The sequence below is a fragment of the Schistocerca nitens genome, chromosome 3, assembly GCF_023898315.1.
Source record: "Schistocerca nitens isolate TAMUIC-IGC-003100 chromosome 3, iqSchNite1.1, whole genome shotgun sequence".
NCBI lineage: Eukaryota > Metazoa > Arthropoda > Insecta > Orthoptera > Acrididae > Schistocerca > Schistocerca nitens.
The window spans coordinates 261753383-261768019 of record NC_064616.1 but is presented as its reverse complement, the minus strand read 5'-3'; the positions used below and the strand labels follow the sequence as shown (position 1 = coordinate 261768019).

The 14637-nt window shown below is 42.4% G+C and overlaps 1 protein-coding gene across 2 annotated transcripts in view; it reads left to right on the top strand.

Moving 5' to 3' along the window:
- LOC126248233 (cuticlin-4) overlaps window positions 1-14637 on the top strand; it is a 251274-nt gene that overhangs the window by 74247 nt on the left and 162390 nt on the right. The window contains exons 1-2 of one of the 2 annotated variants that reach the window (XM_049949062.1): window positions 3227-3358; window positions 3491-3525. In XM_049949062.1, the coding sequence (XP_049805019.1) occupies window positions 3493-3525 (33 nt within the window). In that variant the 5' untranslated portion in view covers window positions 3227-3358; window positions 3491-3492. Of the gene's footprint in view, window positions 1-3226; window positions 3359-3490; window positions 3526-14637 lie in introns of those variants that run through there. The other variant, XM_049949061.1, reaches the window with a different exon arrangement.

Here is a 14637-nt window from a genome sequence, read left to right as displayed (position 1 = left end):
TTTTGGTACCCTCTTTAGAAATCCCGCTGTTAGAAAATTTTGTGTTTCATATCTAATCACAAATGGTTAATATTTTGCGTACTGTGCGAATGAGGATCTCACAAAATGTCAGTATTGGAATCCTGGTCTTTCAGCAAGTACAAATCCCCATCAACACATAAAAAAACAAAAAACAGACGGGGAAAACAACGTTGCTGAATGATGTAACTTACTGATGAACAGTCTGAAAATTCGTTGCAGAAGTGTGTCTATAATCCTTCAGGTGGTGCTCTCGTTTATTGTTCTTGAGAGAGATGTTGCGATAGCAACATAGAAGATATGTTTTTTAGTTCGTGTCAGAAATACCACGTCAGTGCCCTGGTTATATTTTAACACTTTTACATCAGTCCAATGTACATCATTATGTAGCCTACTAGATTGCGATAAATGATCACAGATCGGAAAATCAAAAAAAAGGTTGACTATGGTAAACCACAAGATGGGACCAACAAAGTTTCTGCGCACTGGAAGGAAAGACATTTCTACAAAACTGAGTTCTCACTTTTATATTTACAACGACGATGAGCAAGGAAGATTTCTGCACCTTTGTTCGCAGCCTAACTCAGTTTTCTGAAGTCTGTTCTCAACAGTTCCGAGATCGTCTGTTGCATCGGTGTCTGATGAACTGTTTTCGTTTTCAGTTAAGAATACATCTCCTTACCTCTCTGCGCAGTTGAATATTTTGACATACAGTACATCTGATCCGACTGTGTGCACATAATTTAAATCTATGCAAACTGCAGGCTACTTTTCTGAAAAGCAATTACTTTAATGGAAGTGAGAATATTCAGCGTCTGTTCGTACGAAGTCACCTGCGATCGCATTTCTGAACATGAACTGCTGGGCGCTGGGACACGTTTCTTGCCTCTCAAAAAGCCAGTGAGTGTACTTGGCCTAAATACGCATTGTACTTTACTGCATTGAGTCACGTTGTTACGCAAATACTAGCTCCGGCTGCCACACGGCGCGCGGCGCGGCAACAGCTGCGGATCCGTAACGGGTTTCTCTGCAGGTGTTTTTTTTATACCAACCTTCAGAAGGTGAGAGTACAAGAAAAACGTAAATTAATGGCACAGAGGAAACAAAACAGGATAATTATAATTAGAGCGATTAATGGACTTGCAGATACCTTTGTTACAACAATAGTTTGAGGTTTATGTCTTTTCATTCATTTGCTTATTTTTATTTTCAGAGTTCTTTTCGTCAAACCATCGAAGAGAGACCTTGGTCATTGAGACTATTAATATGGCGTATTTATACTCGAATTCTTTTTGAGCTCTCACTTTCTCGGTATGACTAGCAACGAAAGAGCTCTCCACAGATAAAAGTTGCCAATTAAATTCACTTCAACTTGTCGCCATTGTTTTGCAGAGCGGTGTAAAAGATTAGTTTGTGTTGATCGGTTTGTTTTATTACTTCCTGTATGGTCATTTCGTAATATTCTTACAGGAAGATCATTACAAACCTACTGATGGATTGCTAGGCACATATACGCTTGACTTTATTTAACATTTTGGCGCAAGGGCAGAAATAATATTAGCAAAGACAGTCCCTCCATTTTTACTACTTTTTCTGTTCGCAACAAAATGCATTTCCATAACTTGGTCTGACAAAATCCAATCACTCCCCCATTTCCCTCTTTAATTTATTGATATAACTTTGTATGTGTGTGTATTTATAAAAGTTTTAGTACTATACGTCGCGCCTTACAGCTCTCAAATATTGATGAAAAGTCAGTTTTAATTGTTTGCATCAAAGGTGCTAGTTATTTACTACCTACCTAGTTTCGAGCTTCGCCCATTTTCAAAAGCTACGTATTTTCTGCTTGGGATACAATTGGTGTGAGCAGTTCTATTTAAGTCATTAAATCTTAAGCTGTAGCTCAGATCTTCATTATGCAGCACGATCTGATCCACGTGCCAATGATATTCCAAGCGTAACGGACAATTAGTTCTCGTTGGAGTTCACTGTGTGTCACGCTGACTTATTTTCGTAGGTGTTATCGAGAAGTCCAACGAGAACAAATTCTCCTTTATATATGAAACATTGTTGTCATGTGGATCAGATTCTGCCGCATAATCAAGCTCTGAGGAACATATGAAGTGTGATGACATAAATAGAACTATTCACACCAATTATGTCTTAAATACAAAAGAAATGCTTACGAAAATGAGCAAAGCCCAAAACTAGTCATCCAGTAAATAATTACGTAGTAGCTTTGGTGCAAACAGTTAAAAATGTCTTTTCTTCACTATGTGTATTTGTGTTTGTGTGTGTTTCCTTGCTGCTGGTGAGGACTGCTCATTCAAGAAGATTTTACAGCAATTTAAGTCTTTTCATAATCTAAACAGTCTAACTAAAATACTAATACCGTATCGCAAAACGTATAAGCATGGTCACAAGAATTAATGGGACATTTTAACACAAAATACTGTACTGTCTTTAGGATGTACGTTTACTGCTATTCTCTGCACCTACTGTCAAACAGATTTCTTCTGACCTCTTTCTTTTCATTTGCACAGTTAAGGTGTACAATGTACTAATCGCAACATGTCATGTGCATTATTTCTCGAATTTGTAATGGTAATTGTACATCTAAGGAAGCTGGATCATATAGGTTCTGTATAGAAAACAAAGGGTACTATTTAAAGACATACCATAACATTAGGTGGACAATAATCGCCTATACCTACATAGGTATAGGAGGGAGGGCGAAATACAAAGAAACATCGTTTGCTTTGGCGGTTTCCTCAGAGGCTGCCCCAGAGGGAAAATGTGGGATATAAATTACTGTGTCCTGTTCATTTCATACGACAGTTCAATATGAAACCCTATTTTTTATTCATTAGCGTTAAAACGGGAGATGTGAGATTTTATATTACTTTTATATTTTACATCAATATAATATTGATAGAGGGAGTGACAACATTCCACCTTGAGTGGAGAACCATTCAACTTTTGCTGGGACTCAGACAGGGAAACAACTCCACTGCCGTATCAGAGTTGTTGGACTGGGAATCGAACCCAGTCCCTGCTCATCAGCTACGGACTACCAAAACTGCTAGGCCGTGGAAGTGCGGACACACGATAGGGGAGGAGAGCCCTGCAGGCCCCGTGTTGTGGTGCGGCTGAGAGCGAGTGGAGTGGGCGCTTGCTCCCTCCACCCAACAGCTTTCCCTCTCCATTTCAAAGATGGCGAGCGAGTGGAACACTGGTGCGGCCGCAGCTCGCCTCTCATAGTTGCGCTATGTGTGGCTGAAGCTCGAATTACCGTGTTTTGACTGTCGGCTCCGCTTATTTCACATTAATGGTCACCTAAGTGAGTCTCGCACCTCTAGTGAAATCGTGTGTTAACGCTGAAAGTGAATGAGATGTTAACGGCTACTCACGCACAGCTGCTAGCTGCTTTGGAAGCTGACCCAAATCTCAACTTATCACTTTCTCTTTCCAGGTATGGCGATCAGAAGGGCTGTGATATTTATACTGGTAAGTAAAAAACTTATTTTACTACATTTGTCTTACAACTTTCATTATAAGCTGAAATCTGCCCAGTAACAAAAGCCTTGACAGTGGTTTGTTGGTGCTGTAAGCGTGTGTTCCATGACTTCCATTATTCTGTATTGCTGTATTTAAAATTAATGAACTGGAAACAAGATTCAGAATGTGCAAGTAACTGATTTTACAGTTGAAAAGTATTTCAGAGCTACGAACGATACGTGAAAGCTATTTTTATATCGAGCACAGCTGACATTCACTCAAGCAGTGACGCAATCTTCAACATCTTTTAACCTTATACAGTCGTCATCGCCTCTCCCTCTTGAAATATGAATTTTGTTGCTTCCTGTACATTCGCCAACATTATTATGAAATTTCGTAGATGAACCTCCCAACGGTTAATGTTAAACATTTAACTAGATACACCATAATCCTTAAATGCTTCGCATCTGTCGTGACACACTTAGGCCTAGGTATGTGTGCTTCTGAACAGCAGCTATTTAAAAATCTCTTGAATGGGTACGATGTTCGTTGACGTAATTTAACCGGTTGCAATTTTTTTTTCTCAAATGACACACAATCTCCGATTGACACCAAGGCATTTATTAGCGGGAACTGCAGATTAGATTAAGATTGTCGCTGAGATTTTTTCATACTTGTGAAGGTAAATTGAGTCTAAAAAATAAGAAATGATATTTTTTTGAAATTTACTGTCATTTGCACCGTTCCAGTTTCTGACTGTTTCGAAAAGCTTCGCCGAGGAAACTATTGGGTATAAAGCATTTTTCTGCCGTCATCGTTCAAGAAGAGTTCAAACTGTCGCCTCTTACAGTAAGCCCATTTCCCTCCTGAAATACCCGGTAACTTGACGCGTATATAAATATCATTGTTCATTTTGTTGTTGAAGCACTTTATGTGTAGTCTTCAGCGCTTTTCTTACAAGCGTGCATTAAGATCAAAGGTCGTGTTTACAACAAAGCCGCGTTTTCTTAGTATTTTTTATTGTCAGATTATTTTGATGATTTCTTGGTTCACAAACACAATATAACATTCCTCCAGTTCAAATGGCTCTGAGCACTATGGGACTCAACTGCTGTGGTCATCAGTCCCCAAGAACTTAGAACTAATTAAACCTAACTAACCTAAGGACATCACACACATCCATGCCCGAGGCAGGATTCGAACCTGCGACCGTAGCAGTCGCACGGTTCCGGACTGCGCGCCTAGAACCGCGAGACCACCGTGGCCGGCATTCCTCCAGTATCGTCACGGAACTTCCTGTATATCTATCAACTCAGTACTTTTATTGGTAATATCAGAAAGAATATGAATGTTGCATTTTACGCTTTTCAAAAACGTAATGTTGATTACGTTTTAAATTACGAAACCTGTCTAGAGCGATATGTGCGAAATATCAAGAATGCTGATGTCATAAACCTTCGACTTGGAAGTGAAATAATAGTTAATGATCTGCTGTGTGACTCAGCAGGCTTATACCAAATTGTACTCTCAATTATGCAGAAGATCCTGGTGTTTGACGGTAATTCTAGTATTTCACACCATTATGAACAACCACAGTACAAGGATGGAAGGATGTTAATATTGGCCCGCATCTCGTGGTCGTGCGGTAGCGTTCTCGCTTCCCACGCCCGGGTTCCCGGGTTCGATTCCCGGCGGAGTCAGGGATTTTCTCTGCCTCGTGATGGCTGGGTGTTGTGTGCTGTTAGTTAGGTTTAAGTAGTTCTAAGTTCTAGGGGACTGATGACCATAGATGTTAAGTCCCATAGTGCTCAGAGCCATTTTTTTGATGTTAGTATTCTGCCGGCCGAAGTGGCCGTGCGGTTAAAGGCGCTGCAGTCTGGAACCGCAAGACCGCTACGGTCGCAGGTTCGAATCCTGCCTCGGGCATGGTTGTTTGTTATGTCCTTAGGTTAGTTAGGTTTAACTAGTTCTAAGTTCTAGGGGACTAATGACCTCAGCAGTTGAGTCCCATAGTGCTCAGAGCCCCCCCCCCCCCCCCTTTGTTAGTATTCTTAATTGATGGACCACATTTTTTGTCATAACGTTTGTAGAGAAAAAACTGCGCCTGCGCCAACAGGTGGGTAGCAGATGGATCCATTACAGACGGAACAAAATTTTAATATTCTCCTACTCAGTTTCAATGGGACGCAAAAGCATGTACACCTAAACTTCAATTATCAGAGTGAGATGAGACATAGATGGCCCTTGTTGTTGTAACATACTGTCCAGTGTCTTTCCTCTTGAAAATTCACGGATGGAGTGGGGGAAGCACGTCTCTCTATACGCCCCGCTGAAGTAGTCCTCGTGACGTTTACGTGGGCCATGTTTAGTAACACGAAAGACATTAACTGATCGTTGGCTGAAGCCCTACTACTACGCAGCTTCGTAAGCAAATTTTCACTACGAAAACGGTGTCTTTTTTTCTGCTGATGCACGTTGTTCTGTAAAACTATTGTATGGGGTGAAAGCAATGGTAACGACCACTTGTACGTTCATTCTATACACATGTTTGACTTCCCCTGTTAGTGCAACACGACACAGACTATGCGCATTCGCAACAGGTAGCAAAATCAGAGTGACAGTGTCATTTCACATTGTACACTGATTGTTATTGACAGGTACTTGCTTTATAAGACTGGAACCAGTTATAATTTTTATTTATTATTAGTGAAAATGTGTCAGCTTTTTGAAATACTGCTTTATTGGACCCTGTAACTGTGTCTTTTTACAAACTTGACCTCGCATAGACTCTTTGATGTATTATATACCTTAGGAGAAGAAAAACTTCTTAGCCAGGATCGCAATAAAACACTGTATTGTGGATAACCGGTTTCGGTAAACTGTTACCATCATCAGATCTTCGTACGGGATATTACAAAAATCTTGTGCCAGATGAACACAAAATCTTTCCATTAAATCTCCAAACGCACAACATGTGACATGAACGATGTTGGCACGTCATATGCTGTAAAGGAATAGGACAAGTGCAGAGATTTTGTTTCCTTGTTAGGACGAAAGCAGTTTTCACAAGTAAAAACTAGCTATTGCCCTGAACTGATTTGGGTGAGTTATAGGACCCGAACAGACTTGAAACGATTTCATGTCTACCTGTAAAATATGACCACGATCTGGCGTTGGGTGAGGGAGAGGGGGGCGTAGCAGTTTGTTACTGCCTCCCCCCCCCCTCCTTCCCCAAAATAGAACTAGTTGTAACCTCCGCTTTTAAGATTTCACAGATCCTGAGGATTTTAATAGCAGTCAACTATAATTCAAATTTAATGAGCTCAGTACATCGTTTTAGCATAGCTTTAGAGACAGTGCAATCAAGAGACTTAAGCATTCGTCCGAAAATTTTAGAAGTGCATGTGTCATGCAATTCATTTAAGAACTATAAACAGCAAACACTTCCTTTGCCAACCTTTTTTACATCTACATCGATCCTCTGCAAATCACACTTAAGTGACTGGCAGAGGGTTCATCGAACCATCTTCACAACATTTCTCTATTATTCCAGTCTCAAACAGCGCGCGGAAAAAACGAACACCTCCATCTTTACGTGCGACCTCTGATTTCCCTTATTTTATTCAGTTGATCGCTCTCCCTATGTAGGCCGGCGCCAACAAAATATTTTCGGGGGAGAAAGTTGGTGATTGAAATTTCGTGAGAAGACTCCGCCGCAACGAAAAATACCTTTGTTTTAATGATGTCCACCCCAAATCCTGTATCATGTCAGTGACACTCTCTCCCCTATATCTCGATAATGCTATTCTTTGAACTTTCTCGGTGTACTACGTTTATGCTATCTGGTAAGGATCCTAGACCGCGCAGCAGTACTCCAAAAGAGGACGGACAAGCGTAGTGTAGACGGTCTCTTTAGTAGATCTCTTACATTTTCTAAGTGTTCTGCCAATAAAACGCAGTCTTTGGTTTACCTTCCACACAACATTTTCTATGTGTTCTTTCCGATTTAAGTTATTCGAAGTTTTAACTCCTAGGTATTTAGTTTTAATTTACACGATCTAAAATCGAAGCGTGCCCTCGCCATTACCACAGTTTCGCTTATCTCTCTTACTGTGAACAAATGTTTCCACACTACGGCTATACGATCGTGTACATGGGGGGATCGCTGCTTGTTTCCACCTTCGTTCGAAAAAGTCAATCTTTCTGTTACATATTTTTAGTGTAAGGCCTCGTTCAGCTTCCTATTCGCTGGTTCCACCCGTAGTGTCACGGAGCATGTCAGGTTTGTTGTAGTCACCAGATACAGTCTGCCTATGAATGGCTGCCGGCATTTAGGCTGCAAGCCCATCTACAAAGACAAGCCTTAAGGCGAGCAGCTGACAGGAGTCTTTCTTATCTTCTAGAATGCCTCGTGTTTAGGGAGAACCGTGAACCCTGACCGTGCAGCATACCAAGTGGACACGGAGAAGTACGCTATGCTGAGCCGTTGCGCCCCCGAGCGCAGGCACGTGTGCCGCAGGGGCTGGCCGGCCGTGTCCGCGCTGTTGCCGGTGATGTCAGCCGTAGAAGGTCGGTCACGTGACTGCCCACGGAAGGCCGACGAGCTCCGCGACCCGGCGCGCCGGACACGGATTTCGGCCATTCTCGGATTGCGAGACACTCGCCTCTGCTTACCCGAGGCCGTATCATATCTGTATGCGTTATTTCTCTATAGCGCAAAAGAGCAACGAATTATGCGAATTATTGCTCAGCTATGCAGGAAAATTAAAGAGACCTTTGGAGAAAAGAGAACCACTTGCGTGAATATCGAGAGCCCAGATGGAAACCCAGTTCTAAGCAAAGAAGGGAAAGCAGAAAGGTGGGAGGAGTATATAGAGGGTCTATACAAGGGCAGTGTTCTTGAGGGCAATATTATAGAAATGGAAGAGAATGTAGATGAAGATGAAATAGGAGATATGATACTGCGTGAAGAGATTGACAGAGCACTGAAAGACCTGAGTCGAAACAAGGCCCCGGGAGTAGACAACATTCCATTAGAACTACTGACAGCCTTGGCAGAGCCAGGCCTAACAAAACACTAACAACTAGTGAGCAAGAAGTATGAGACAAGCGAAATTCCATCAGACTTCGAAAAGGATATAATAATTCAAATCCCAAAGAAAGCAGGCGTTGACAGATGTGGAAATTATCGAACTAAGCCACGGCTGCAAAATACTAACACGAATTCTTTACAGACGAATGGAAAAACTGGTAGAAGCCGACCTCGGCGATGATCAGTTTGGATTCCGTAGAAATGCTGGAACACGTGAGGCAATACTGACACTACGACTTATCTTAGAAAATAGATTAAGGAAAGGCAAACCTACATTTCTAGCATTTGTAGACTTACAGAAAGCTTTTGACAATATTGACTGGAATACTCTCTTTCAAATCCTGAAGGTGGCAGGGGTAAAATACAGGGAGCGAGAGGCTATTTACAATTTGTACAGAAACCAGATGGCAGTTATAAGAGTCGAGGGGCATGAAAGGGAAGCAGTGGTTGGGAAGGTAGTGAGACAGGGTTGTAGCCTATCCCAGATGTTATACAATCTGTATATTGAGCAAGCAGTAAAGGAAACAAAAGATAAATTCGTAGTAGGAATTAAAATCCACGGAGAAGAAATAAAAACTTTGAGGCTCGCTGATGACATTGTAATTCTGTCATAGACAGCAAAGGACATGGAAGAGCAGCTGAATGGAATGGACAGTGTCTTGAAAGGAGCATATAAGATGAACATCAACAAAAGCAAAACGAGGATAATGGAATGTAGTCGAATTAAATCGGGTGATGCTGCGAGAATTAGATTAGGAAATGAGACGATTAAAGTAGTACATGAGTTCTGCTATTTGGGGAGCAAAATAACTGATGATGGTCGAAGTAGAGAGGATATAAAATGTAGACTGGCAATGGCAAGGAAAGCGTTTCTGAAGAAGAGAAATTTGTTAACATCGACTATAGATTTAAGTGTTAGGAAGTCGTTTCTGAAAGTATTTGTATGGAGTGTAGCCATGTATGGAAGTGAAACGTGGACGATAAATAGTTTGGACAAGAAGAGAATAGAAGCTTTCGAAATGTGGTGCTACAGAAGAATGCTGAAGATTAGATGGGTAGATCACATAACTAATGAAGTATTGAATAGAATTGGAGATAAGAGAAATTTGTGGCACAACTTGCCTAGAAGAAGGGACCGGTTGGTAGGGCATATTCTGAGGCATCAAGGGATCACCAGTTTAGTATTGGAGGGCAGCGTGAAGCGTAAAAATCGTAGAGGGAGACCAAGAGATGAATACACTAAACAGATATAGGTTGCAGTAGGTACTGGGATATGAAGAAGCTTGCACAGGATAGAGTTGCATGTAGAGCTGCATCAAACCAGTCTCTGGACTGAAGACCACAACAACAACAACAACAACAACATGCACGATAAGCATCACATATTTCTACAGGAGGTAGTGTTGGCCAAAACCAGAAAAAAATTTCCTATATGGATATTTCCTGAATCCAATATCTGTTAAGACGTGGGCCAGTGGAACGATCTGTCCTCTCATTCCCATCTGTCTGTAGACACTATAGCCCGTGCTGCATGTGACTGCCACAGATCCTGACACATCCTTTAGCCATTTTTCGCAGTGAATCAAGCACGCTTTCAAATACACTTAGCTCCATTCGGTTTGCGTCACATACGTCGGTGACACGTTCCTGTAACGCCTGAACATTGTCGACGTTTTGGGAACACATCAAGGTCTTTAAATGTATCCATAGCCAGAAATCCAACGGATTCAGGTCCGGTGAACGACGAAGCTATGCTACTGGACGTCCTCGACCAATCCACTGCCCACGAATCGTCATGGTGAGGTACAGTCGTACAATCTGTAGAAAATGGGACGGTGCCCCTCGCGCATGAAATAGAATTGTTGTCTTGCTACAAGGGTAACGTTTACCAATAGAGCTGCTAATTCGTCGCGCAGAAATCGGTGATACACAGCATCTGTTAATCCGCCCGCGAAAGGCAAAGGTCCCGAGTTCGAGTCACGGTGCGGCACACAGTTTTAATCTGCCAGGAAGTTTTATTTCATAAACGTTATGGCTCAGTGAATCTGTCACCGACAATTCCTGCCCATACGTTGCATCTGCCCACACGTGCGTGTTGTGATAATTTGCTGGCCGGAGTGGCCGAGCGGATCTAGGCGCTACAGTCTGGAACCGCGCGACCGCTGCGGTCGCAGGTTCGAATCCTACCTCGGGCATGGATGTGTGTGATGTCCTTAGGTTTAAGTAGTTCTAAGTTCTAGGGGACTGATGACCTCAGAAGTTAAGTCACATAGTGCTCAGAGCCATTTGAACCACTTTTTTTGTGATAATTTACTATTTCCTCTCTTGTGAATCATGCCTCATTTGTAAATAAAATGGAAGCTGTAAACAGCGGATCTGGTTTCCGAATGTATAATTACTCTGAGCCAGCTCTTCGTGGAAAGAAAACTCGCGAAATTGATTTCCTATACCAAGGCTCGTGAGAATGATACGCGATATCACATTTCCCGTATGGAAAAAGCTGTTGACGTCGATTTTCTTAACACAGTTTCCATATCATTTCTTAATATGGATACAACTTTTAAGATCGGTGGTGTGTGACTTGGTGGTTCAGTAACAAAGAGATTACGTCAGTGGTGAACATCTTCAGCACATCAAATGGTATAAGTATTTTGGGGTAATACTAAGAAGTGAGATGCGGACGGTTTCGTAAAATCGGTTCCACATTAGAGAGAATTGCTGGAAAGATTCTGACGAAAGGCAAGGCATTTGTAAAGGAATTCGCGTACAAGGCATAGGTGTGACCCATGCTGGTGTATTGTTCCAGTGTCTGGAGTCGTTATCAAGTAGGTGTGACAACAGACGTTAACTTCACAGAAGCGCATCGTCTAAGGTCTGTGTAGCCCTTACGGAAGTTTAAAATAAATGCTCGGATAACTAAAATGGGAATATTTTAAAAAAAAAGACGACGTAGTTCTCAAGAAACCATATTGCGTAAATTCAGAAAAAATCTTTATTCGAAGAAGACTGTGCGAATATTAACCTGTTATCATGGTATATCTCGCGTAGAGATAATGAAAATAAGAAAAGGGAGATTAGGGCACGTACAGAGGCAACTGAAATGTACAGAGAAAGTGAAACACGATACCGGCACTTAATCTACTATTTTCGAATAGTTGAACGTATCACCCCACCTTACGAACAAATTACCAACAACACTGTCACTTACCCCCCCCCCCCCCCCCCGTCCGCAGCTCGTGGTCGTGCGGTAGCGTTCTCGCTTCCCACGCCCGGGTTCCCGGGTTCAATTCCCGGCGGGGTCAGGGATTTTCTCTGCCTTGTGCTGTCCTTAGGTTAGTTAGGTTTAAGTAGTTCTAAGTTCTAGGGGACTGATGACCATGAATGTTAAGTCCCATAGTGCTCAGAGCCATTTGAACCCCCCCCCCCCCCCCCCACACACACACACACACACGCACACACACGCACACTTGAAGAGACACTGTAGAGAGGTTTGGGATTAATCCAGAACGATGGGACAACTCTCAGTCCCTTGCCAGTGATATTTTCTTGCACGACCTGGATTCGAGCCAGCTGCCTACGGATCGTGTGCCACCACACGACCGTACGAGATCGAGACCGGCAATGTGGTAATACGTCGAGCACGAAAAACTTTCCAAGTTTCACCGTGGCTCGGAATCCACGTTCAGCTTTAAGCCGCCCTATAACTGAGAAGAGGGAGGCAAGAACTACGGTGTTGTCCCAAACTATTTCGCAGAACTTTCCTATTTTGGTTCGATCACTCATTTTAGTATCATTGGACAGATCAATGGATATAGTTGCGTATGCTTTGTAATCTTTCTTGTTGCAAATTATCAGTAGTATACTACGATACTTAGAAATTGATGACAGATAATGTTTGTTAGCCCTAGCCAAGAAATTGTCAATTTGGTAACGGAGAGCAGTGAGGTGAGGGGAAAAGGGGGGGGGGGGGGCGGAAACTGAAGAGGGAGACCAAGGGTTGATTACAACAAGCAGATTCAAATGGGCGAAGGTTTCAGTAATTCTGTAGAGATGACGAGACTTGCAAAGGATAGGCTAGCGTGGAAAGCTGTACCAACCGGTTTTCGAACTGAAGACCACAAAAGCAACAGCTTGCAGGTGCTTAATCCAAAGCTACTGATTTGGGCGTCTTCTTTAAAAAAAACGCTCAAGTAACGTAAGTATGGTATGCACATTCAAGGTGAGGTCATCAAACACTTGTGACCGTGTCAGCAAAGTGTCCTGGAAGTTGGAATAACTTTGTGAAGGTAGTGTCTTGGATCTGACAAAACATATGATTATCCTGCAACAAATTATACTTCTCGTCTAATTTTCCCCTAATCAATTGAGTGTTGAATTTCGGAAAACAGCAAGCTTTATGAATGCCAGACTTATCAACTTCACGTTTTAAAGAAGCATTTACGTATACAGCATCATAAGTATCACTGTGCTACTGATCGTCTAAAACTAGTTACAGAGCAACTCTTTAGTGTTATTTACCAGAGTTGATCTGCATTCAAGAAGTCAGTGTCAGTCCTCGCTCAGAAAATAGACGCTGGGGACAGATATGAGAACTCCGTTTTGCTGTCCTGGGCGAGGTAGTGGTTTGCGATTGCGTCCCTCCGACTTGTAATTTAGTGTTAGATGGGTATCTGCATAGTATGTATCGACTTGATGAGTACTGGTGTAATGTTATGCTGTATTTGTGTTGTTATGGATGAAATAAAGAGAAACGGTGAAGCCAAACTAGGTACTAGCGCACAAACTCTTCCCTTGAAGAGCATCAAATGAGATCCTGAGTTTAGCAAATCACCTCCAATAGTGTTCTGTGGCCGCATTCAGTGAAAATGTATTCGGTGACAATTTCTTCATTTAACATGATTCGAACCGACCACAGCAGAGTCAACCTCCACAAGAAGTGCGCTGGCGACCTCGCCTACACAGACGGGTTAGTTTAAGTTACTCTACATGACAATACACAAATACAGCTAAGTGCTCGCACTTTTCGTCAACGGAGATAAAGCACCGGTGCAATCATTACGGATTCATATAACGCTCAAGAAGTTGTTATTTTACTGTCATCATATCCGCTAAAATCGTAAGAGCTCATTTTCAAATTGACTGTTTTTAAAACACTGCCAGGAAATACTGTAGTAGAGATGGTTACCTTTATCGAGAGATAACCCTTCTGCTAACATGGTGGCTCCCGACTATGACTACTTGAGTGGAGGTCCTGCAACTCGATCGAAACATTTTTATCTTAGCCACATCACTGGAGCCAGAGACGCTCAGCCTTTCACTAGAATTGTATATATCGTCTATAATCAGTATTTTCATTCGGTTAAGTCCCATGGTCTACACAATGTAGATGCCAGAGGCCACGATGGGTAGGAAGAATAGCTACAGGCCGTAAATCGACCGGGCACGGCTGACTTCCTTCCCCATCCTTCCCTAATTCGATGAGACCGATGACCTCGCAGCCTTGTCTCTTCCCCACCCCCCAGATCAACCCAACCTGTAAATCGACCTTTGTGCAGAATATCACTTCCCAACTCAAAAGTATACAATAACAACATATGACCAGCCATAGCACACTGAAATATATCGGCATTTTGGGGTAGAGAATCCAGCCTAGCACACCAGTAGCTGTGCTAACACCTCGACATGGATATTACAGATAATCATGGACATACCTCTTTCGCAGCATGTGCAATTCTTGCGCTGATGTCCTCATTCGGAGGTATCTTAAGATGGATGAAATAGCATCCAAGCTAAATCTTTACAGTGTCACAGGTGAAGAATATAAGACCCTGCTGACAGATAACGTGGACTCATCTGTTTGCCAATGGGAAGCCGCTGAAGACCTACGCATTCAGCACGACAGTACCCCATCCCATCCCTCCGAACTGTGTCATATTGATGCAATGTACACACCACGAATACGAGGTTGCTCCTCTGATCCACCGGTTCACCTAGTCTCAGCCCAGGTGACAACATCTAGCATGTTACTG